This window comes from Ixodes scapularis, unplaced genomic scaffold (genome assembly GCF_016920785.2).
Source record: "Ixodes scapularis isolate PalLabHiFi unplaced genomic scaffold, ASM1692078v2 PGA_scaffold10__122_contigs__length_95168666, whole genome shotgun sequence".
NCBI classification, from domain to species: Eukaryota; Metazoa; Arthropoda; class Arachnida; order Ixodida; family Ixodidae; genus Ixodes; species Ixodes scapularis.
The window spans coordinates 1244247-1267927 of NW_024609836.1; the positions used below are offsets into that span (position 1 = coordinate 1244247).

At 49.1% G+C, this 23681-nt stretch overlaps 1 protein-coding gene across 1 annotated transcript in view; it reads right to left on the reverse strand.

Moving 5' to 3' along the window:
- Positions 1-11844: 11844 nt before the first annotated feature.
- Positions 11845-23681, reverse strand: part of LOC8042772 (MAP/microtubule affinity-regulating kinase 3) — a 159400-nt gene continuing 147563 nt past the window's right edge. The window contains 3 exon segments of the mRNA XM_040211723.3: positions 11845-13205; positions 16032-16085; positions 20574-20813. Of these exon segments, the coding sequence (XP_040067657.1) occupies positions 12881-13205; positions 16032-16085; positions 20574-20813 (619 nt within the window). The 3' untranslated portion in view covers positions 11845-12880.

Genomic DNA, 23681 nt, shown 5'->3' on the forward strand with positions numbered 1-23681 from the left:
GACCGTTTATTCCAAACACTTTCAAAAGACAGGATACCCGTACTTGCTTTCAGGTAAATTGCAAAGCAAATAAATAAATGCTCGAAGCATTTTAACCACATCTGTGTTAACCAGCCGTTTGTGACGAGAGCTTAGAATGCGCAGCTTTGGCCAGAGGGACCGCACTGTTGCAAATAACAGGGTACAACAAATGTATGATATATAAAAATATTTTTCTTTTTTGATAGAGCAATAAATAAAACCCATAAACACGCAGATTATGTTAATAGGCAATTTTTGCATAGCGTACGACACCCCTAAACTTCAGTTGGACGTACAGCGCACTGACATTCAACCGGCGTTACCAACTTTCACGAGCGGCTTGATAGCCGAGTTGTGCAACTTATTAAAATAGCTTAAGTAAGTGTAAATGACTGTAAAAAAAGAAAGTAATCGGGGTTTTCTTGGCCCTACTGCAAAACCTTGGTGTTTTTTGTTTTGTTTTTCGACACTGTTTGATGCATACTTTAGCTGTTTAATGTCTTCTATTGCGCCGTCATCACGCCTCTCGTAAAAGTTGGGGCAGTCAGTTTGACATCAGTGGCGGCGAACTGAAGTTTTGGAGTGTCGTATATGTGACAAGGGGTGTAAGGACTACAACATTTCTTTTTTTTAGAGTGATGAGCATGGCAACGCTCCTGGCGCGCACGGAAAATTGTGCTTCAAAGGCGCAGCGCGAGCTTGGGGTTGTAATGCTACACCGCCCGGTAGCCTGCAGTCACAAACTTTCTATCAATAACCATAGAGCAGTTTGATTACGTGTTGCGATACACTAAAACCGAGACGGTGAGCAGCGAGTTGTGAAGCTGTCACGCGAAGACACCAATACTGTGAACGCTGCTCTTCCGAAGTTTGACGGTCACCGTTCGCTGCTCTCTTTTTAGAGAACTAATGGCCAGGCAAAGCGCAAACATATCTTCACCACCCTCAAAATATTCTGCTACAAGCAGTAACGTGGCCGGTGTCTAAAACGCGCTCGCTCACCACAAAACTTCGCAATTTGAGGTTTCTGCAACTTTTAAATAACAGCATACTCGTTTTCCTCACAAGCATCAGCATCTCAGTCACCTGTTATATGATCCCTCCCTAACCGCTTCGCATTTGTAGCCAAATAAATCCCTTTTAGCGCACTGACCAGCGTCAGCGAGCAGGCGCACGGGATATCCTGGAGAATCTATCCTTGTCTCTTCCACCATCTTGGAACGACCGCCCCGCCACCTATAGGGCGTTGGAGTTGCAAATAGTTTGCACATAGAATTTGCAAATGTTAGTCACTGACGATTGTTCAGTGAAGGTCTGGCATTTCATTAGTAGGCAGAAGTGCGCATGCACCACTTCGGTCGGCACTCAAGGTGGGCAAGCGTGCGCATCGTGTGGTCATAGCTTTCAGTTGGCTCTGAATGCATGGCTACAGAAAGTTGTTCCAGAGTATGGACCCCTGCGTCGTGCATGTTAGTCTCTTCGGAAAGCGAGCAAAGCACACGTGATACGTACGAACGCTGAATATGGCACCGGCCACAAGCCCTTTTCTACACAGTTTGAGGCGAAACCGATACATCCATCAAATGTCAAAAAGGCTAAATAGTGTAAAAAGCATCTTCCTCTTTCCCCTACATTCAAGACTAGTAGAGCCGTGGTGTCCAGTGCAAAACTACTATTTCCCGATGGCTCAAGGAAAGGGTTCAGATTAAGCCCTACCAGGCCTTAGTCTCGTAAATCAACCAAGCTAACCTGGGCCAGTTCATCCAAAAACCTTTCCCCTGAACACCACTCCTTCCACTCTGATCAACCCTGATGCCCTTGGGCGAGAGGCACAAGTTTGAACTCGTGAGCTCGTATTGTATTTGAAGTGCTGCTCGACACAGAAGGCAACATCGACCCAATCTGCCACTGCTGGTGCCATAGGGCAGCCTTGTGGGTACATAAAAGACATCCTCACTTGTTCCGGCCCGACGTCATCATTGTTTTAAAAAAGGACAAGAGCGCGAAGACCGGCTCAGACTGCACTCCACTCACATCCATCACGCACTGCCCTGCTCGGGCAGGCAACAAGTTTGCCACGCCAATCGCAGCTTTTTGGTCTTATACCTATGTAAATAATGCACATATTCCACAACTAAACACTGGCAACAAGGTAAAATGCACACGGTCCATCAATTCTGGCGCAAGGGCAAATTCCCGACTACACTTTAAGGGGTATTCACGCCAGGGAGAAATCCCGGGGATTTCTCCCCGGCACGCACAAATCACGAGATGAAAACGCGAGGCTTTTGCACATCGCAAAGCCTGACGTTTTCGTCGTGGGATGCGCGTGCCGGGGAGAAATCCCCGGGATTTCTCCCTCGTGTGAATACCCCTTTAGGGACGAGTTGGACGTGGCGGAAGGAAAGACTCGAATTCTACTTCGAGGCCTACGACGTCATGTAGCCGTCCAAGAAGCAGGCTCTGCTGTTCGGTCTTTGATGGGAAGAAACCTACGGCAAGGTTCACGATTTACTTCACCCACAAGCGCCATCCGAGGTATCCTACGATAACGTTATGAAATGTCTATTGCACCACTTGGACTCGAATCCCTCAAAACTTCTTGGAAAATGGCGATTTCACAAAAGAGAGCAGGAACCTCGTGAAACCATTGCAGAACACGTTAATGCTTTACGTGCACTTGCAAAAGATGGCAACTTTGGCACACCAAGGGTTACGACCGTGGCACCCGCCAGGACATCCCCGCAAGCATCGAGCGACACCGGAAGCATTTCACAGCCAGCCTCGCTGGCAAAAGTTGCCATGTCTACAATTCTTCCACTGGAAGTCGTGCTACGTGGTCACTTCATATGCGGCCTTCAGCGACGATTATTATCTGAAAGAGTCACCACATTCCAAAAAGCGTTCAATTTGGCCAAGGCGATGGAATCTACAACAATGCATCAAGATGAGATCCGACATCAAAAAGATCCACCAGAACATTTCAAAACAATGTGAAACTGGAGCCAGATCTAAACCTAGAGCCCAGATATGAAACCGTTGCAACAGGTGCGACTGTAATAATTAGTGATGGGCCGAACATTTGCCGAATCAAAAATTCGGCGCCGAATCTAGGGATTCGGCAAAACCAAATTTTTGACAAAGTTTTTTAAAGATTCGGCAATAAGACATTGTTACCAGACCTAAAAGTTGATATATTGTTTTGTCGTGCAAAAAAAGTTTTCTAGATTTTTTTTTTTTAACACATATTGATGCAGTTATTACTAAATAAGGTGATATTTTACAAAATTATTGTATCCGTGTCATTTTTGTATGTTTATCGGTAATTTTAAAGTGACTTTGTGCAGAAGATGTGTGACAACGGGGTTGGGTAGTAGCGGGCGCAGTCACGATACGAGTTTTGGTTTTGAGACCTCATCAGTGCAAACCTGCAAGTGTGTGTTATAGAAAAAAAAGGCAGCAACACTGGCAAACACGGGACAACTATGGCACATGGAAGAAGAATACTGGTCCTGTTCCATCAGTTCCGCAATGCCCTAGGCTTCTTGAATTATACGGGTCATGCTGCACTCACGGCAAGCCCTCACTAAGCCGAGGCAGGCCCTTACGGCTGCTGCAGGTCTGTTTCAACGGGGGCTTTCGCGAAGATTAGTGGGTGCAACGCAGGCGAGCCGACTTTATTTTCATGCAGTGCCGAGATTTTACTTATTCATCAACGGGGCGATTGGAACCATGCCATGGCCAACCGATCCCATAATGCAACAAGTGCAGTGTTGCTTGCAGATCTTTAATTTTTGCAATTAGTCTATAATCTTTTGGACAACTAAAATATTCTACCGAAGTGCGCTGACAAAGGCTCTTGGCTCCCAACTCGTCTCGGGGGATGCGGAAGATGGCGAAGACGAAGCTCTAGTTCTGGGCATACTTCCTACCGCCCCACTGCCGGAGCCACCGCACCGCCAACCAGTGTCTCGATGCAAAGGGAGAACTTGACACCAAGCGAGACCACGGGAGACAAATTTATACTTTCACTTCTTGCAAAATGTGCTGCCGGCGTCGTCTGCTAGGAACCGGTAATGCATAGGTTAGAGTTCCTGTGTTACAGGCTCGCTATGGGAGCCACAGTTGCGCGTTCATCCCCATAGCGCCGGCTTCCCTGCACAGCATTTGGAGTCTGCTCCACACGTGACTGAATTTGGCGAATAGCAAAGCTGCACTTTTTCTCCTCCTTTTCTGAAAAACAGAAAAGGAGGAAGAGGCAAAAGCAGGGGAACGGAGGCCGAGGCGCTTGCACAGTCGGCGAAGCGGCCGTACCTGTGGCTTTCTTGCACGGCATTTGGAGTCTGCTCCTCACGTGATCGAATCTCGGCGAATAGTGGCATGGCAGAACATGGAAAACAGACACGCAAGTGTGGCTCCTGTAAAGAGCCTATGCAGGAACTCTAGCACAAGTGTCTCTGCACCACCTCTTCCACCACTTGGTGGCTGGCATGTCGACGGGTAATTGCGCATAGTTTCTCATTTACATACTTTTTAATCCGCATTAGTCTCTTTTCTCGTCTAAAATACTGAACAAAAACTTCCATAAATACTGCAAATTACTTATTTTTTGCAGGCTCAATATTTTGCGATTTAGGTTAAAGGAGCTGTGCAACGATTTTAATGTTGAAAGAATTGGCATCTTCTGCTTCTGATATTGTTCACTGTGTCACAAATGACAGAAAACACACCTCCTTTGATCGAAATGTTGTGATTCTGCCGCGTAATAGCGAGGCAAAACTTGGAATATTTCCCGACCTGCAGCCGCGAGCGGGGGCCATGAGAAACAAGCGGCGTGGCGTCAGTGGGGAATCTTGTAGAACGATAGCAAGTTGTGCGAATACCTGCTCGATAAAAGGTAACTTTCCTATAAATCTTGTTGTTCCAACATATAGATAAATGCGCCAAAACCCTGGTATCATCGACAAAACTTTTATTATACGGAGTTTTAGTGGCGCCATCTATCCTAGGTCCACAAAACCGCGAATAGCCGCCAGAAGCCGGAGGGGGAGGGGGACAGCGCAGGACGGGCAAGGACGGGTATGGGCGGACCCGGTTGAGACTTTCCTCCTTTCACCGTATATTTCGCGGGGCGCCCGCCAGCACGTGGTCACGAGCGGATGAGAATTCTCGCTGCTTGCTGATGGCTCCAAAGAGAGAACTTTTCCGGAACCCCGCACCTACTCAAGTGACGTCACTGCGCACGTGACCCCGAAGACAATGTACGAGTTGAGAGGTGGCAAAAACCTGGATCTTTTTCATTTTTTAAAATAAAAACTAGGGTATCCAGGCAAAATCTGTTTTCTGTAGTTCACTGCAGAAGTGTCAGGCATCAACTTCCACAATTATTTAAGCAAAGCCCTGAAATTGTTGCACAGCTCCTTTAAAGCTGAAGTTTTGTAATAATTTGTAAGTTTTAATTTTCGCGACGCAGTGGGATTTCAATATGGAATGTGTTTACATTCCACCGGAATTGTTCGCGGGGCCGATTTTCCGCAAATTCTAGGTGATTCGCAAAATTGAGTCCTTGAGAAAATTGGGTTGTTTACGGTAATTGAAATGGCTCAAGCCACTTATATTTTATATTGAGACTTGAAAAAAAAAGCTTTCTGCAGCTCTGAGCAGTTGTAAGGCAGCAGCTTGACAGGGACCTACGTTGTCAGAAATCCGTTGCATGCCGCGCACGTTAGGCACCACAGGGCATCCCACTGGGCGGTGGTTTCGGAATCGTCCGATTGAAATACGATGCACCGATATTCAGGGACTCTCTCCGTGCCCGCTGGGTCGCCCGAACAGCAAGATGTGGAAACCGCAAAAAAAGTAGAAGCTTAAATAGCATTGCAGGGCCCCTTTAAGGGGGCAGTGCAACAATTTTGGCGTAAAAATGATTTGCAGCTTGCACTTTTTTTTAGGTAGTTTATCTTGGTACAATAAAAAAATTGGACCACCTTCCCCCAGAATACTGTGATTTCACTGCATAACTAACTGCAAAGAAAAAAATTTTTTTTCTGCTTTGCAGCAGAGATGCAACTACAATGCGGTGTCTTTCGGAATAGACAAGTTTTGTGAAACCATTTATCGGAAGTCACCCAAACCATTTCCTGTCCATCATTAGCCTCCCAATCCTTCCCGTGGCGAACAGTCTTTGCCTCAATCGCTTGCTGCAACCTCCAGCAATGCTAAAGGGCTACTTGCACGAGGGATCATTTTCGGGGAGGGATGTGCACGTCTGTGATCAACGGAACCTCCAGAACTCCCTCCCCGACTCCAGCATTCGTACCAATGGCAGGGGAGCCAAGAGACGCGTCAGTGTTATCAGACGCATTTAGCGGTCACACTCCCGACAACAGGGCTTGGCGCTTGCCGCCCAGTAGAAAAATGGAGACTCGCATAAAATAGCACTATGCGATTGTGGCAGCAGCACTTGTAGATGTAGAGGACGACGTACTGCTTCCTGCTAAGAAAAGATGCTTCCCAAATGGGTGGATGCAACAAGAAGGATGTGAAATCAAAAATCAGTTGTACAAGGTGTGGCTCGAGGACAGCATCGATGAATCTCAAAGACTCGTCCGGGTGCCTCGGACGACAAGCGCGACAGTGCAAGCCACAAGTTAGGTGACCCCGATGCTACCGCCGCCATCTTGCTGAGAAGTCGCCAGAGACGCAAATGAAACACCGCCGATTGCAGATTCCACGAGCAAAAGCTCCTCCATGCCCCTGGGATGGCTACATTGGCGCAGCTACGAGCAGAGGTGCCACCTTCTTATGCGATGCGCATCGCAGGGAGCAAAGCAAGGGATTTCTTTCTGTGAATACCTGTCCCTCCCTATTGTAGCCAAATTGAACCTTGAAAATTTTACAAGCCCAGAGGGAGGATTCGGGGCCTTCAGGAAAGTACCCAATGTGGTGCTCCGTCGTCACTGCACACCTCACTCAAAAGAAGGCAAGAATTGAGGGGTACCCAGACCTTCAATTTGTATATATTTTTTTGCACGAGGTCTAGCACACTGAAGATAGAACGGAGAGCAGCGTAACTAAATGCCACGTCCTCAAAAAATCGTGGACTACAAAAAAAAAAAAAGTTTTACGAGTTGACTTTGGCGTTGGGCAACTAGACCGTCGGCGACAAAGAAAAATAACAAAAAAAAAATAAAAAGGAAAAGCGAACCCACATTTCCCAACGCGCAAGATGGACCGCAAACAATGCTACAAAAAAGCGCTTTGAGAGCGCGCCGTCTCCGCGCCTGACCACATGCTATGTTCTCCGCATTACTCCACGCCAGATTGGTTGCGCTGGCTCGTGTCATTTCTTTTCGTTCATCTCGACGGCATAAAGGAGCAGGCGCATATTTGTGCACGTTCGGCTTTGCAGCAAAAGGCCAGTGTTTCGCCGTACGTTAATTTTTCTGCCATGGTGACGTGCAATGAGAGCCCGCGCACATTCACTTGGGACGAATCATCCGATACGGAGTCTTCCCGAGTTCGAAATATCAAACTTTTCCTCCCATAGAAATGTATGGGAGCTCACCACACTTTTGAACACGATCGACTTAAATTAAAGTCGAATTAACCGAAGTCGAACGAAAGTTTACTATACCCAATTTAACCTGACCTTATCAAAAAGACATTTGGCACAAACAAGAACAGTCAGAAAGCATGCTCGGAGATCGGAACACCTTTAGAATTAGTGAAGGGGGGATCAAACGGGAGGAAGCCACCAACTAATGCGGTTCACGTCGAGTACTATAGCAAGATAAGAGTTAAGAATGTGCCAAATAAGCACCACCATGTTACCAGCCACCACATTCAATTGCTCCACGGATCAACCAGGAAATGCAGCAGCCATCGCAGGTCACACTACGTGTCGACATGTGGAACAGAAAGTCGCTGGCGTGACCGAGGGCGTGCCCTAGATTGTTGGACTACCACTTCGAGTTGACCTTGTTGGTGGATTCTGACCAATGGTAAGAAACAGCTCGAACACAAAACGATTGCGCAGAGCTTTGTCTGTGTGTCCCATCTGTGTAACCCTTTAAAGTTCAGGCAGTTTCCCTACCACTAGATTGCTGCACCTGTCCAGATAATGGAGCATTTTCTCTGCAAATAGCCCGTCTTGTTCTTTTTTTGGGGGGGGGGGGGGGGTGAGCAGTGTGCACTGGTTTCCCCAGATGTCAGCAGGACGCGAGCCTCGGTAGCGGACTATTGGCGCATTGTCGTGGAACACTGGCCGCTGATAATGAGGGTGTGGGGGGTAGCTTACGGTGCATTTTTTACTTGTACGAGAGATGGTCAGAAAGATTTGCAAGTCGCATATAAAAAAAGTTTGAAGGCACCTAAGCACTTCTTATGAGTTGTGAATGCGAAAATATAAATGTCCGACGATGCGGATGCTAGAGGTGGTGCCATGTTCGTCGGAGGCAAGACGAGCAGAAGCACCGCCGACGATTTGGATGATGGACGCGACGGCATGTTGGTCGGCGGCGAGACGAGCAGAGGCCTCCAAGCACACGCCAACGTGTCCGTTTTAACCAACACGGGGCCCGTAGTGGCATGGGGTTGCGCACTTTCGGCACTGACACACAGCGCCATCTGGTGGCGGTTGTGGAAACAGACGCGCACAGCGGCCAATGGGAACCTCGTCGCCAGCCAATGGGACCTTCAGGGTCAGAGAAACTAGGTGCCGTTTTCGTGCTCTGAACTGATGAAGTCGGCGTGTTAAGCAATTGCTCAGCGTCGTTTGCAGCGCATTCAAGTCATAGAACCTTGTTCCCTCGAAGCGTTTCCTTAGATTCGGGAAGTAAAAAAAGGCACTAGGGGCCGGATAGGGACTGTAAGGTGGGTAATCAAGATCTTCAAGAGCTCTTTTGTGAACCTGTGACTTGTGAAAGGGGACGTCACGCAGGAAGAAAACATGTCTTGTCACCAATCCTAGTCGTTTTTTCCACGACGGTCTCGCGCAGTTTGCGGAGAACGATGGCATAATATTTGCCCGTCACTGTGTCCGTTTTCCAGATAATCACTCAGCCGGATCCCCTCTGCGTTTCAAAGCACTCTCGCCATCACTTTCCTCCTCGAGTGCCAACCTGAATTTTTTCAGAGGGAAAGAGCCTAAATGCCTCCACTGCACAGTCATTTGGCTTCTGGGTCCCACTGGTAGAGCCTCGTGTCATCCCCAGTCAGAAGGTGGGCAATAAAATCTTCCGGGCAACCTTCATAGAAGCTCAAAATGCAAGCGGTGGTGTCGATCTTCCGTAGAGAAGCTCTGTGGCACCCATCGTGCCAAGACCTTTGACATACCCAAAACATGGATGACCAGGGGTGGAACTCGGGAAATGTACTTGGGAGCAGCCACGGGAGCAGCTGAAACAGGTGTTTTGGAGCAGGTTGGGGGCAGCTAAAACTACGTTCTGGAGCAGGCTGGGAGCAGCTCAGATCAGTATTCATTGCACTTTAGCAAGCACGGGAGCAATTTCAATAGCAGCACAGATGACTATGAGTGGTTAGGGACCTAGGTAGATGGGATAACAGTGTAACACATGCGAAAACTGGAAACTTTGTGAGCCTTAATGAGAATCAAAAAGCAAGTACCCTATGTTTCTGAAGATAGCGTCCTTCGCATTTTCTGAGTGGCTTTCAGCTGCTCAAAATGCAAACCAGCACTGCTTATCGCACAACCCACACATGCTCGACATAGTCATGATATGTGCGAACCACGTGACGTACTTAAGCAATGGACCTGCAGTTGCACGAAGAAACAAGGCAACAAATTTCGAGTTTATCCTATTGTGCAACTCGATATCGAAGCAGCAGGCTACGATTAACGAAGTTATCGTATTTGAAGCGATAAGCAGTAGCAAGGTTAAAGTACGCCTAGTAGATCTGCCACTCGCGTAAGAGCTGCTCGTCGGCAAGGTTTCGGATCGGACCGCGTTTCAGTTCCATAAAATCACGATTTATTTTGCGAGAATAAGGTTCCAACTTCTAACGATGAAGTACTAAAAGAAATATTTTGCTCATTTGTTTTTCACTGGCTGACGTCCGGATCTCGAATCCCGAGCCGCAGAGCCTCAGGCAATCTGACGCTTAACGACTCGACCTCACTTCAGCCGACTTGCTTAACCACTTATGGTTGAAGAATAACAATCCAGTCGCAAGTGGTGTAGCGCTTAGAATCCGAGCTTTTTCGTGCGCTTCCGACTCGGGATACACAGGGAGAATAAACGGAACAAAGGTTTGCAAAGCCGACCAGGCTAAACGCGCTCATTGTTGCTAATCGAATCAATGAAACCGAAACCAAGACAAAATAAAAAGTTTTTTGGCACACGTTTTGCGATTTGGCGCATAATGGCGCGAGGTATTGGCTGTGGCGCAGTTTCTGCAACATGGATCAGAATGGCGCAGACACATGCGTCTGGCGCAAAATTGCGCGAATGGCGCAGCCGTTCCACCCCTGATGACTGTGGAAGCACTGCCATACGAAAGGTTAGATTCTGTGGAAACTTCAGACACCTTATTTCGGTAATTCTTAAAGGGCAACTCCGCTCGATTTTGGAAATTTTGAAATAGTGGGTGATATAAACGAGAAAAGTACTTCAAAACAACCCTAGACCGTTTGTCTCATTAGAACTAAAACATTTTTCGTGCGATCTTGTTATTGACCATAATTGCAAACCGAAACTGAAACTTCGGCTCAGCCGGGCAACATTCTACCCTCAACGTCAGTTGCATACACACCCACGTGGGATACAAGTGGTCACGTGATCTACCTGCGGTCACCCAAAAAAGACGCGGATGCGCGGGAAAGGGCGAGGAGCGAAGAGGGGACGGGCGAAGCTGCGGCAGTGAACAGGCAATGCAAGCAGCAACGAAGGCGGCTAGTCTGTTGGCACCGGTTGGCAGGGTTGGCACGTACGTCAGCGAAACTCATTCGGTACAACCCTCTCCCTCCTCTTGTTTCTCTTGTTCTCGTTCATTTTTTTTTTTCGTCTGTCTCACTTCTTTGCTTGCTCAGACGCGGAGTGTGTTCGTAGCGCCGCCTGAAAAGCTCTCCCTGGAAAAAAAATACCAAGAAAAAAACTGTGTATGCAACAGACGTCAGCCACAACAGAAATACAATGTTGGTTGTGCCGCTCGTCGCCCGCTAAACTAGCAGATTTTGATGACTTAGCGCATCTCAGTCTTTGTCGGCCGGTTAAAGATATTTTAGGTGATATTACGTTTTAATATTTGATACTTAACCTCTTTAGATGATACTAAAGAGGGTCAGTGTTTGTCAACAACCGAGAATGAAGTGGAGTTTCCCTTTAAGTGACGATGTTCGGAGCTTGTAGAAAGATGGCTCCCAGACTTCCGGTTATAGCAGACAGAATTGCAAAACTCCGATCACGCTTCGTACATGACTACAATGCAGACTACAGTCGGTGACAGGTTAACAATGACGTAGAACTCCCCCCCTATCACACGCTCGTTGCGTTCCATGGTGCTTTGGCTATGCGAGCTCACGAGACAACGTAGTGCCATTCAAGGTAGAAAGCAGGTGGTGGAGCCACCTGCTTTCTACCTTGTCCTGCTTCTTTAACCTGTCCACAAAACCCTGCACCACTGAAAGCAAACTGGAGCACTGAGAGACAAATCAAACGTGCCCTCGACAAAATAGGAGCCTCCGATCGAAAAGGCGCGAGTACCTTTTCTCTTGCACTTGAGGCGCCACCCGCATCCGTCCGGACCAACGGTCTGCCGTCGGCAGCAGGCGTCGCCCGAAGAAATGGCACGCAACTCCTCGCGTCGGAAGGACCCTTTATTTGTTTTTAGATAAATTATACACTAGAAACTTCCCTAGCGCTTACTCGTAATTACGAAAGTTCCAGATATTTACACTGAACAACTAGTAACCAATTTCTCCGGGAAAGGGGAAGAGAGAGAAGACTGCGGGCGGTGCTCCTCCGCCGGACACTGCAGAGGCCGGCACCGCCCAAGCGTCACACAAAAATAAGTGCGGCTACCGGGCGTCCCACGCCGCCTCCCGCACCGGCGCGCGCCGCCGGTGTATGTACATGGCTCCGCCCCCACGTTTCCCGCACGAGAAATCTGCCTCCTTTCCCCTTTGCGGCGGGCAAAGGGGAGGGGAAGGGGAACCACCTCTGCGGGCGGCGGAAAACAGGCGGCAATGCGTGGAGAAACCGTCGGGGCAGCCCCCAATGCCTGTTGTATATGTACACGGCAATGCTCCGAAACAAAAAACAAGGTTTATGTACAAGTCATTTCTAATAACCGGCGTGTTAAGTGTATAAAAAAAAAGAGAACAGACTCCTTGAGCTGCAAGTGTCGTCCGACGCGGCGGCCGGGGAGCGGAGTCGGGAGGCAGACGACGACGCCGCCCACGTGTCCCTTCCCCGGAGCCGGACGCCGCGGGGGTGCCGCGGCGGTCTCGGCCGGTCGGAGAATGCTAAAAGACCGGAGAGAGGCAGTCTAAAAAGAAGGGGGCTCTTTTCTTCCGTAAGCTAAAACAAAAAATGCAGACACGAGCTCGGGGACAGTGTTTGGTCTCGAAAGTGTCCGTCGCATCTCTCTGGCCCGAGCGCGTCCCTCGCTAAGTAACTCTCGCGCACGCACACACACACCGGGGGAATGCGGCCCCTCCCACGTGCACAATTGAAACAGACAAACCCCAAAGAAGGGCCTCCCCCCTTCGGCGGCGGCACATCCGTGCGGCACTCGCGGCGCCGTCGGGGCCGGGGGGAGGCCCGTCGTGTCCTACGTATGTACACGCTCACGGGTGTCGCGCACGCATGCCGGCCTCCTCCTCGAGGTCGAGAGAGAGTCAGAGCTTGAGCTCGTTGGCCACCTTGGAGGCGATGTTCTTGAAGCCGATGGAGGTGCCCGAGATGCGCTTGAAGCGCACGCCGTTGAGCGACAGCCGGGGCAGCTTGCACACCTCAATCTCCCACTGGACCAGCGAGTCCGTGTTGGGGTCCCCGTGCACGCACAGCAGCAAAAACTTCTCCCGCTGCTCGTAGTCGCAGTTGTTCCGGTCCAGCACCTTGCGGATCTCCTGCATGATCTCGTTGGGGTCCCGCGACGACGTCGTCTTCATGCTCCACGTGAAGCGCAGCGAGCGAGGCTTCACCTGCTCCTCGTTCAGGCCCCTGGAAGCAAGCCACACCCCGCCCGTCCAAAATTCAGCACCACCTCGCAACTCCGACAGCCGTCTCGCCCCTTACGACGCCGCTCGAGGACGTTGAAATACTACTTTACTTTGGCACGTTCAATATTTCGCGAATTTTGCCAAGTGTGAGAATATTTTGTGGACACGTAATATTGCGATACGCTATGAATGTGTAACCCTCGAGCCATATTCACGCGATAAATTTTTCACCGTAGTGTTCGAGTAGCGAATTTGGTCAAAACCAGGTTCTCGCAAAAATGAAGTCGCATACATTAGTCACTTTTCGAAATGCAGTGCCGTCTAGTGACTCCAATGGTGGCCTACAAAACCATTTGAGAACCTTTTCTGAAACCTGGTGCCATCCAGTGGCTTAAACAGCTATCCAAGCCGCTAATATCAGCGATGACAGGGTCGTTATCGTTTGGGCCCGTTCTTGTTTCGACCTTCTCGTTTGGACTTTCTCCAAAGGCCCATTCTCGGTTGGCTTGCCCTATTTCATCGCTTCTCGTTACATGCTGCCCACTTGATCCCCCAAGAAAAAAAATTGAATGGGGGCACTTCGAGGTGTCTGCGATATGGCTGCGTCAACACATACCTCTAAAATGTTTCTTTAAGTCCGCAAGCGCTTGCATGTGCGTGTGCTTGCATACACACGCACACGTGCTAATTCGTCCCACGGTTTGGTTGGTAGTTCCTGGAATGTGCCCCTTCAGCTCTCGAAACATGCAGCAAAGGTCAAGACCCGCTCGTTGGGTTGTTCGGAAGTGGTAGCAGGCACTGGGCATTAAAACACTGAACTGCTCTTTCGCGTCGAAGCACGGCTTCATAGGCCTTTCTTTTCAAGGGTCCCAGGAGTGTGCATTTTAAGTGGTTTCCCCCCCCCCACACACCCTGCAATCTATTTTCCCTTAAAGTGGATTGCAGCATATCCTGCGAGCCGTTGGAGCAAATCCAGGGCTGAAAACGTACCCCGCACCATTCGATCCTAGTATCAAAGGGACCAAATACGAAGAGGCCCAAATGCGAAAAAAAAAGAAAACACGGTTTGGATGTTTGGAGAAGGTTCACATGAGAAGGTCCGATCAAGAATGGGGCGAAACGAGAACGGGCAGAATGCAAATACGACATTTCGATATACACCCGTAACAAAAACATTTTATCACAAATCACAACCTTCTTACGTGGAAGTCTCGCGAAGTTTTGTCCTGCACGGTGCAGCTTTAGGTTCACTGGCAACCAAGAAACTGGTCTGCACCAATTGCCTACCTCGGTAAAACCCACGACAAAACTCGCTACCTCGAGGCTGTGTCCGCCAACAAAAGCTGAAGGGCCAACCCAAGAATCAAACAAATTGAAAAAAATCGGTGACTGGTTAAGAGCTTGGGGGAAGCTGCTCCCATCTCTTTCCACTTAAGCGGAGCAAACGCTGCGAGGGAGGTCGCCTCTTCTCCTGCGTTTACTCTGCTAAAGTAGGGAGAAGTGGGAGGAGCTTCCCCCGAACTCATAAGCAGTCACCGTCTAAACACTCATAATGTTTCGCCGAATGCCTCCAATTATCCGTCAGCAACTGTAACAGTGGCCCTGCCAACATTAAATCTGGAAGAAACAAAAAGCTGAAATTTCCCTTTTCTACAAAAGCTGAGAAAAGCTATACAGCAGAAAGAAAACTAAAAAAACCAAAGCCAAACCCTATTCTTTAGTTCACCTTACGACAAACTGCAGAAAACACTACGAGCCAATCCAACGTCAAGTGGGTGCTGGATAACCCCGATGGGGGACGCAGCTACGCGCCAAGCGCAGAGTCAAGCGATACATTCACAATGCCGAGTTGGCTGGGGTGGGTCGTGGTATTCGCCGCAGTCTATCGTAAGGTGAAACGAGCATAAACCACCCTAGGGTGGTGGCAGTCTCTGTTTAAAAGCTTTCTCAAGGCTGGGAGAGAAGACAAAGCCATAGCTGGCCTAGCAAGGGAACGGTGGAAGAGAGAGGTGTCCAAACGAGACCCTCCAAGGCAGCAAGAGATTGCTCGGCGAGCCTTTGCACAGGCACGGTCACACATACTCGTAATTGTGCGCGCATTTAAGCGGGGCTCCTCTACTGGCTCTCGTCGGCCCCTTACGAGGTGCACCGTCTCACGGCCAGAAATGCGGGCAGACCTTTGCCACATTTGCTCCATGCAGAGGGAGTGCCGTGCAGACACCCCTCTCTTCCTCCACCGTGGGCGAGCGGAACCCTCTCGTCCCAATCGCAAAATGCACAGAGAGTTTTTTTTCTACATTTATTTTTTTGGCTTTTTACATTAGCCTCTTTTTACGACCTATTCTTAGGTAAGGCCTCGAGCACCGGCTTGCCGACTGCTGCAGGAACACTTACTCGCGTGCCACTTGCATCCCGAATCACACTCGAGCAATTCGAAGCCACACGTTTCGTGTTACGTCTTTACTTAGCCCTAGGGCGGGACTTCTGGGTGAAAGAAACTCAACGTAAGCCATCGCAAGCTCGTGGGACCCTTCCAACCCCGTCTGCCAAGCAGGGCAGGCATAATCACTGGTTCCAAGGTCCAGGGGCTCTCTGGAACCTGGGACAGACGACCCGGGAAAACTGCACCCCACACGTCTCCAGACCACACACAAAGAAAAGCGCATGCAATCGGGGACGTTAAGGGACACGACCACCTTCTACGTAACCGTCGCATGCAGGTGGGTGGCTCGGCCATTCGAGGAGGCTAGTGCAGACGGAAGGAAGCAGACACACGCGAGTGAGGGAGGGGGGGGGAGGGGGTGAAATGTGACGGGTGAGTGAATACCTTGTTCTAAGCTCTCGTGGCATGGGCGGTGGAGTAGCGTTGTAGCTGGCAGCACTGAGGTGGGACCAAAAAGAACGGAAAAACAAAGAAACGGTGGAATTACAAGCGGTACACTCTCCGGTTGCAGCCGACGGCGGCGGCCAACACAACGTCTGCCCACCGCCGTCTCCGACGTCAGCCTTGCCACAACACCTGGAACGCGTCGCAACTGGTCCCAAAGTGCAAAGAAATTATGGTAATTAGTTACGGAATTTCCGGCGAAGAGTAGCAGCCAACGACAGTCTCGCCGTCGTCGTGCCGTTCCCACTTGCGGCTGCCAAAGTTTCCACGCGCCATAAAGGCCGGAGAGCGATCCAAAGCAGAACGAGCATTTGTCCAGTTGGTCATCGTCAGTCGGTCACCGTCGTCAGACGCAAACTGAGGAACCACAAACGAGGACGCAGTAAATGCGCCGCCCCGACGCACGTTCCAGGTACCGTAGCCACGCCAGAAGCACAAGCCGAACGCCGAGGGGTTGTACGAGCAAAAGCTGCCGTGCACCTCTGAGGCATCTCCATTCGCTACCCCTGTTGCTGAAAATGTTAACTAGAAAGCAACGTCAGCCTACACAGTCGCAGGCACCGAAGAGATGCTCTAGGAAGCTCGATGACGCACCTTTGGCACGACGACGGCAACTCCGGGAAGCATGCAGTCTTAGGGGGTGTCCAAACAGGACACTACAAAACGCACGACTCTGACAAATCGTGAAAATTGAAGCGGGCGCATACGCTTCAATTTTCTTGATTTGTCGGAGTCGTGCGTTTTGTAGTGTCCTGTTTGGACACCCCCTTAGACAGCGACTGCGGCTTTCAAATGAAAGCCATGGCACGACTGGTACTATATTTCTTCTATAAAGCCTCAATTACCATCTCAATTTTTTTCACCATCATTGAGCGAGTTCATTCCTGTCCGTTTACTGCGTCGACTTCAAATGTGTAGATTGCGACTTAGTGTCAACTTGCCATCGTCCAAATAATAGAGCTCTCGCTTGCTCCGTTAAAGGTCGCAGTCCGAAGATGCCGTTTTTTGGACGACTAAGAACTCAAACTGCATGCGATACTCTCCAGAGTAAAATCCAACACTTCCTCGGCAATATTAATAAAAAAAGGCCAGATGTTTTGTCCATTGAATATATAGATGTCGACAAACATGCCGTGGTCTGTAGCCTGCTTCCGGACAGTGACATTTTGCAAGTGGTAAGCCTAGGAACGGTCACGGCACCCCAAGTTTCGCCATTCCCAGAGCATAGTGAATGCTACGCACCTCCGTTAGCGGAATACTGCGCGCCTCTACTAGCAGAGACAAGCAATAATCAACTTCTCCCGGTGAGCACTAAATAAATAAAAAGAAAGAGAAATACTGCTCGTGCTCTTTTTAATTAAAAGCAAGTTTAATCTGAAGAGTTTTGCTGTCCCCGAGAGCTTCTAATTGTCGAGAGTTGACTGTAGTTCACATTAAAGTTACTAACAATGTGCTCTACTTTGAGAGAAAAAAACTGAGGCATTAGTTTCACTCTGCTCCTCGAAGCAAGCAGCTCAGTACCCCATTCAGAGGCAATGCACAGCAACAAGGCGTGGAAAGCCGAGAGCGAACGCCAATTGTTTTTGTAGTAGGTTTCATGCTCGTAGCAAAGCCAAATATAAACTATCACATCTCTAATCTGAAAGGTATGACCTATTTATTCCACAAGTGCAGTATTATTAACCGCACTAGCTTCAATGTCAGTATTAGTATGTCATGGAATGCAGTGTACTCTGAGAACATGCAGTGACCCAGTTAGACGTGGTTGGCATACCTTAATGCACTACTACCCAATAAATGCGGTGGTCTTACAAGTAGCAGCAAGTGGAGATACTACGGTAGAACCTGATAGATACACGACACAATCCGGGAGAATGTAACAACCGACGAGGCTTTTGGGGACAAACAGATGATGCGGAAAAAAAAACTCATGCAGAAATGTATTTCAGATGGACTTTCACGTCTGCGAAAAACTATCAGTTTCTCAAGTACAGGTCAACTTTTTGTTGGAAACTTGCTTAAAATTGGGGGTTGTTTTTGCTACCATACCTAAAGAATGCCAATCTATAAGAGTGAGTCAAGTTTCTCAGCCGACTGAGCTAACCGATGCTGCCACCACTTCCACACTTTGTTTCACCACAAGTGAGAGCAAAGGTGCTACAAGACCCAGCTGTACATGCGTGCTCACAAAGCGACGGTGAAGGCAACATGCTCATGCTTTTAGCATCTGCTTCGCTCATACTTATGGTGAAACCCTATAGGCAAAGCTCGACGCGCACGCATCACAATCGCGTCGCATGCAGTGCATGATTAACACACTTTCCGGTTTATAAGCGCACCTCCCTAAAGTGCAGCCTTCACGAAAAAGTTTGAATGTAAATCACACTTTTGTATAAGTCAAACTTTTGTATAGGTCACACTTTCGTTCAAGTAACACTTTCGTACGATCAGCACAAAGTCGCTGCAGCCATGAGAATGTCAACACAGCTTACACCTTGCAAAGTTAAGAGTCCATGCTTAAAAAAAGCATATAAGTCGCAAAGTCAAATAAACAATGTCGCAAAAAAAAAAAAAAAATGCAGCTTATACGTTAGAAAATACGGCATAAACTCCAAACTCCATGCGAAATAACACGAGCTCAACCGAGCCAGAAATATGCGCACATCGAAAAGAGACGGAACGATAAACAGACAGCTGCTCAAGCGTCAATCCCTGCCAAGTCTAGTACAAGGTCAAGCCACCCGGTCAAAACAACTGACGAGGAACGCCGCACAGAGAGGCGAGGAAGAAACGGCAAAATCAAAAGGGTGGTCAGAAGCGTTTCGCTGGCTGTGCCGGACGGCAGTTTTTGGACTGAACAGCCGGGAAGGCAAACTCGGCAAACAGAAAATACCCACGTCCCGGTGGGCATCTTCCGGGACTGGCGTTCACAGACGTAAAAGCCGGGAAAACGCATTGGAGGTTCTACCGTAGCTTCAGAAAATCGTTGGGATGTCAGTTTTTTCCTACAGCTCATTACCGTATTTTCCGGATCATAGTCGACACCCGGTGTATAGTCCGGAAAGGTGAAGATCGGTAGAAAAAAAAAAAGTTCTTGCTTAGATTGTCTGAGCCAGGTGCATAGTGGGCACGTAAAAGCTTCTCGTACAGCATTAAACACTCAGTTGGAGTAAGCGCCCTGTCCTGTCCCCTCTTTTCTTGGTGTTTGCGCTTTCGATCTTTAACAATGTATAGCCAACTAGCCCAACCGTTAATTTTGATTCTCGTACGCAGGACAGATTGACAAATGCACGCTTTATTGGCCCAGAGAGAAGCTTGTATTGTATACAAATCCTCATTAACACATGCTGGCATTCAAAATATTCGTCGCGTGAACGACCTTCAAGAAACAAGGTTCTGTACAACCCGCACCTTAAGGTGTCCCCACAGCGTAAACTTTGAACTTTCAAATACTTGCAGTTTGTGAACCACAGTCCGGAAAATACGGTAATATCTTTTCCCAAGGCACGAGTGAGACACACTGAGTGTGTGCACCACTGTAAAGCTTGCTGCTGCCTGCAAGTCCGGTTAGCGAGCCCTTCCGCACGGGCACACCCCGTGCACGCCACAACGCAGCTGGCCCCGGTGCATTGATGGTACCGCTTGGTTTAATGAAGCACCATGCAGAATTGGCAGAAAGGAATTTTAGTAGGTGTATTTCCGCACTCTGGGAACTGTGCCCAGCGACACGGTAAGACTGTCACACACTGGTAACATTCAAAAAGGACACTGTACTCCCAAAGGTCTTTCTGTTCGGTGCCTAAACAGGACGCGCTTGTCGCGAAACCGACTTTTTCCCAACAAATATCTTTTAGACCAATATTTGAGTTGCGGGTTTCATTTTTGGTGGAGAGCGAGTCTGAAGGTGTTTTTACTTTGGCATGTCATTGCAAAACAAAAGTGATGTAGAAGCATGTCACGATACTCAAAATTAACAACTCTACATAAATACTGAGATTTTTTGTTTTCTATTCAGTGAAAGTTTATTCTGCAGTTTATGTGACAATGACTAATTGAAAGCCCCGAAATGTCAAAAATTTTGTTCAATTAAAACTTCGATGAAAGCCATTTTTTTTTTACTTAATTAGGCAATTGGTTGAAATAATACAATCTGGGGGTTTTACGTGCCATTACGACGAAGAGCATGTGGCATGCACCGGCAGACGACCAAAGATTAACTTCGACCGCCTGGGGACCTTTTGACACGCAACCAGAACCTCAGTTGCCTCGTCCGCAATAATCCCGCAGGAATCGAACGTGCCAGCTGGGGATCCATAGGCCAGCCTTCGAGCCACCGAAGCAGCTCCCCACCGGACAAATTTCTGATGTTTACTTTTCCACCTTTAACATCCTGTCGAGGCACTTTCTTTTTACCAAACTACCAGGGCCCATTTTGGACAGCCCCGCTCTGCTACAGCTTGTTTGGGAGAGAGGGGGGCTCACCTCTTGGAGAACTTTGAGGAGAGCTTGGAGAAGAAGGACTGCCTGCCCGAGACGCTCGAGGTGTCCTGGGCCTGGGCGGGCAGGCCCCCCGGCCCGTTGTAGGCCCTGCGTGTCTGCCCGCTGTGGAAGGTGCTCCGGTTCACAGTCCCCCTAGGGAAGGGCCGGTTCGTGTGCGACGGCAGGGGAGACGCCCCCAGGGCCTGCTGCTGGGGGGGCCCCTTGGCCCCGGACGACGCGCTGCTGGGGACACAGGCAGGGGGGGTCGGTCGGCCGCCCCCTCGGGACACGAGGCGCAGCACCGTATGCAGAGACACTGTTGGCGCGAGCCTTTGTTTTCTCTTTATTCCTTCGGTCGTCAACGTCAGACCCTTCAGTGGTAGACGTCAGAGGCGCTAACATGACTGCACCTCGCCACTCGGAAATGAGAACCCCTCGTGGTCAAACCTGTCTGACACCGCACGCCGTCCAAGCACCGTGTATGAATGGATTTGCGAGGAGTGCACCGATCATTGCCGACGTGAAGTCGCCGTGTATAGGCGCTTTACGTTACACTGGAATTAAAACTATGTTGTTGAAATTACCACTGGGTGCAAATGCTTCTTTTGAGGCACTAACCTAAGCGGCGGAAAATGCAAAAAAAGCAGCGACGTGATGTTCGCGCCAACAGTGTCCCGCAACAAACCTCGACCTAAACTCCAGTACCGTGCCTAGGCTCTTCGACATTGTGAAGAATGTAGTGGCATCATGAAACGAGCCAATTGCAATACCTCAGTCTCCTAAATCTGTTCCTCACTTCGTAAAAAAAAAAAAATAGAAATATGGCCTTTGAGCTTAGCTTTGACTCTACAGTCAGTGACAGGTTAAGAGTTTGGGGGAAGCTCCTCCCACCTTTCTCCTCTTCAGCAGAGCGAATGCTGAAGAGGAGCTTGGCTCTTCTCTGGCATTTGCTCTGCTGAAGTGGAAAGAGTACTGGTGTGCACGTGTAAACCACTGGGCAGAGACTGCAACTCTTGCTGTTCCAAATCTCCATCATCCCATCAACATGGTCTAGGAGGCCCAACCAGTTATCCAGTTTAAATATTCCTTAAAAATAAAAATATATATATCTGTGCTAGTATTTTGTAATATACTATATATATATCTCTTTTTCTTCCAAAAGGCAATTATTGCAGCACAATGCTTCGTAACAGCTGCCACTCACCACGCGCACATCCTCACTCTCTTTCTCGGCACAAAATTCCAACAACTCTGAGCATCTCTAAATACACGCTTAAAGGGGCACTTGAGTGCTTTTTGTAGAAGCTCATTTTTGATGGCCATTGTTCCTTGGACTTTGGTCAATAAAAATGACCAGTTCTCGATGGCAGGATGTCCTAGTCAACTCGCAGCGATAGAAATATCTGGGCACTATTTTCTCTGGGAGGGAGGGCCATCCAATGAAAATAGTGTGTGGAGATTCCAAACATTATTATTGCTCTTTTTAGGCACGTTGCGCATTATATTTTGACAAAAGCGTCGCGAAGACGTAATAATACGTCAAATATTGTTTAAAAACAGCGTTTGACGGCGCACCCTGGTATCCACTCCAAGGCGCAAAAGGCGTGTCACCATCTTTGATTAGATTTTTAATAGGGAAGCATAATTTTGTGTTTTCTACGATCGTTAGAGCTCGCAAATTGAGTTACCCCCAGAAATAGACCATCTCAGAACACACTCGAGTGCCCCTTTAGACTGTGCCGTTAAGTAGCAGTCTCCACTAGGGTCCTTACCAGACTTCCGAACTTCGCACACACCGGGCAATTAGAGCGGCACGCCGTGCAAAAGAAAAGCACGTGCAAAGCAAAAGCCCCATACACATGCTCGTCCCAAATAAGTGTAGGACTCGGAACCGCCAGAGCCTCGCAACGGGCTCCCCAAATGTCGGTACTTAGATGGACTGCCAAACAGCGGTGCGCCAAACTAACATTGACCCCACAGCAGCCGAGAACATTAGTGCGGCGTCGCGGCTTCGGCAACAACAAACCCAATCCAAGGTAGCAGCGGCAATTCACTCCACTCGCACACCATGCAGTGCACACCCGTCGGCACATGCTGCGCAATTCCAGCATTCACGCTAGACAAGGAACGGGGTTGTGCAGGAAAGACGTCCCGGGGAAACGAGGGTTAATGCGGCTGGCACCGCCGATGGCACAGGCAATCTCCGGCTGGGCTTCGCAATCGTGAGGCCACACGTGTCGCCACAAAGACTAGTGTCGCCACATGTAACCGAGCATGGCAACGTCCCACAAAGGAGCAAGCTTCATTTGTCTGCACATGGCATAAAGCCAAAAGTTAAAATCCCAAGTGTGTTTTTTTTTTTATAACACAGGGTAGAGGAAAAGGATCGACACCTTTCCCTTTAGCTGTGCGCATCGGGTGAAATTGATCCGAACATTGGGAGCCCCGGGGAGAAGTGACATTTCAGCCGCAGAGTTCGAGCGGGTCATCGCAGGTGGCTCTCGGTCGAAGCTAAAGGCTGCCCCTTGTTCTTACACGGTCAGTGTCGCGTAATGTTAGCCGTAGGCCGGTACACGAGCCCCTCAGGAAGTCGGATGCTCCAACGACGAGCAATTCTTTCCCTTGTTAAATGAGCGCTCTCGGCGCTGTCGACCAGAAATGGTCGGGGTATGGAGCGTGACACCTCGGCACAAACAGCGAATCCGCGGTATTAACCTGTTTTCTCTCACAACTGATGGACCGTGATGAGACTGGAAGACGTCGGAATTCAATGGCGTTTGTTCGTGTTACGCTACGACACGACCGCGAGTCGTTGGGACATCCGTGCTTCGCACGCTGTGCGCTCAACTGCTCCCAAATCAGTTGCCACGCTTCACACGAACTGACTCGCGACAGTAACTCGACGTAAGCCCTCGTAACCTAGTCTAATGTAATCAAATGCCACTGCGTGAATGGGCCTTTAATGTGACAGTGTGTGCCGGAGCTACGCACCAACGGACGCAGTGAAGTCTGGCAGTCACCCAAACTCTTAAGGCTCATTCACACCGCAACATTTTCTTACGTTAAGTTACGTTACGAAATATTACGGCAAAGTCACCGGGACCTCTGTGC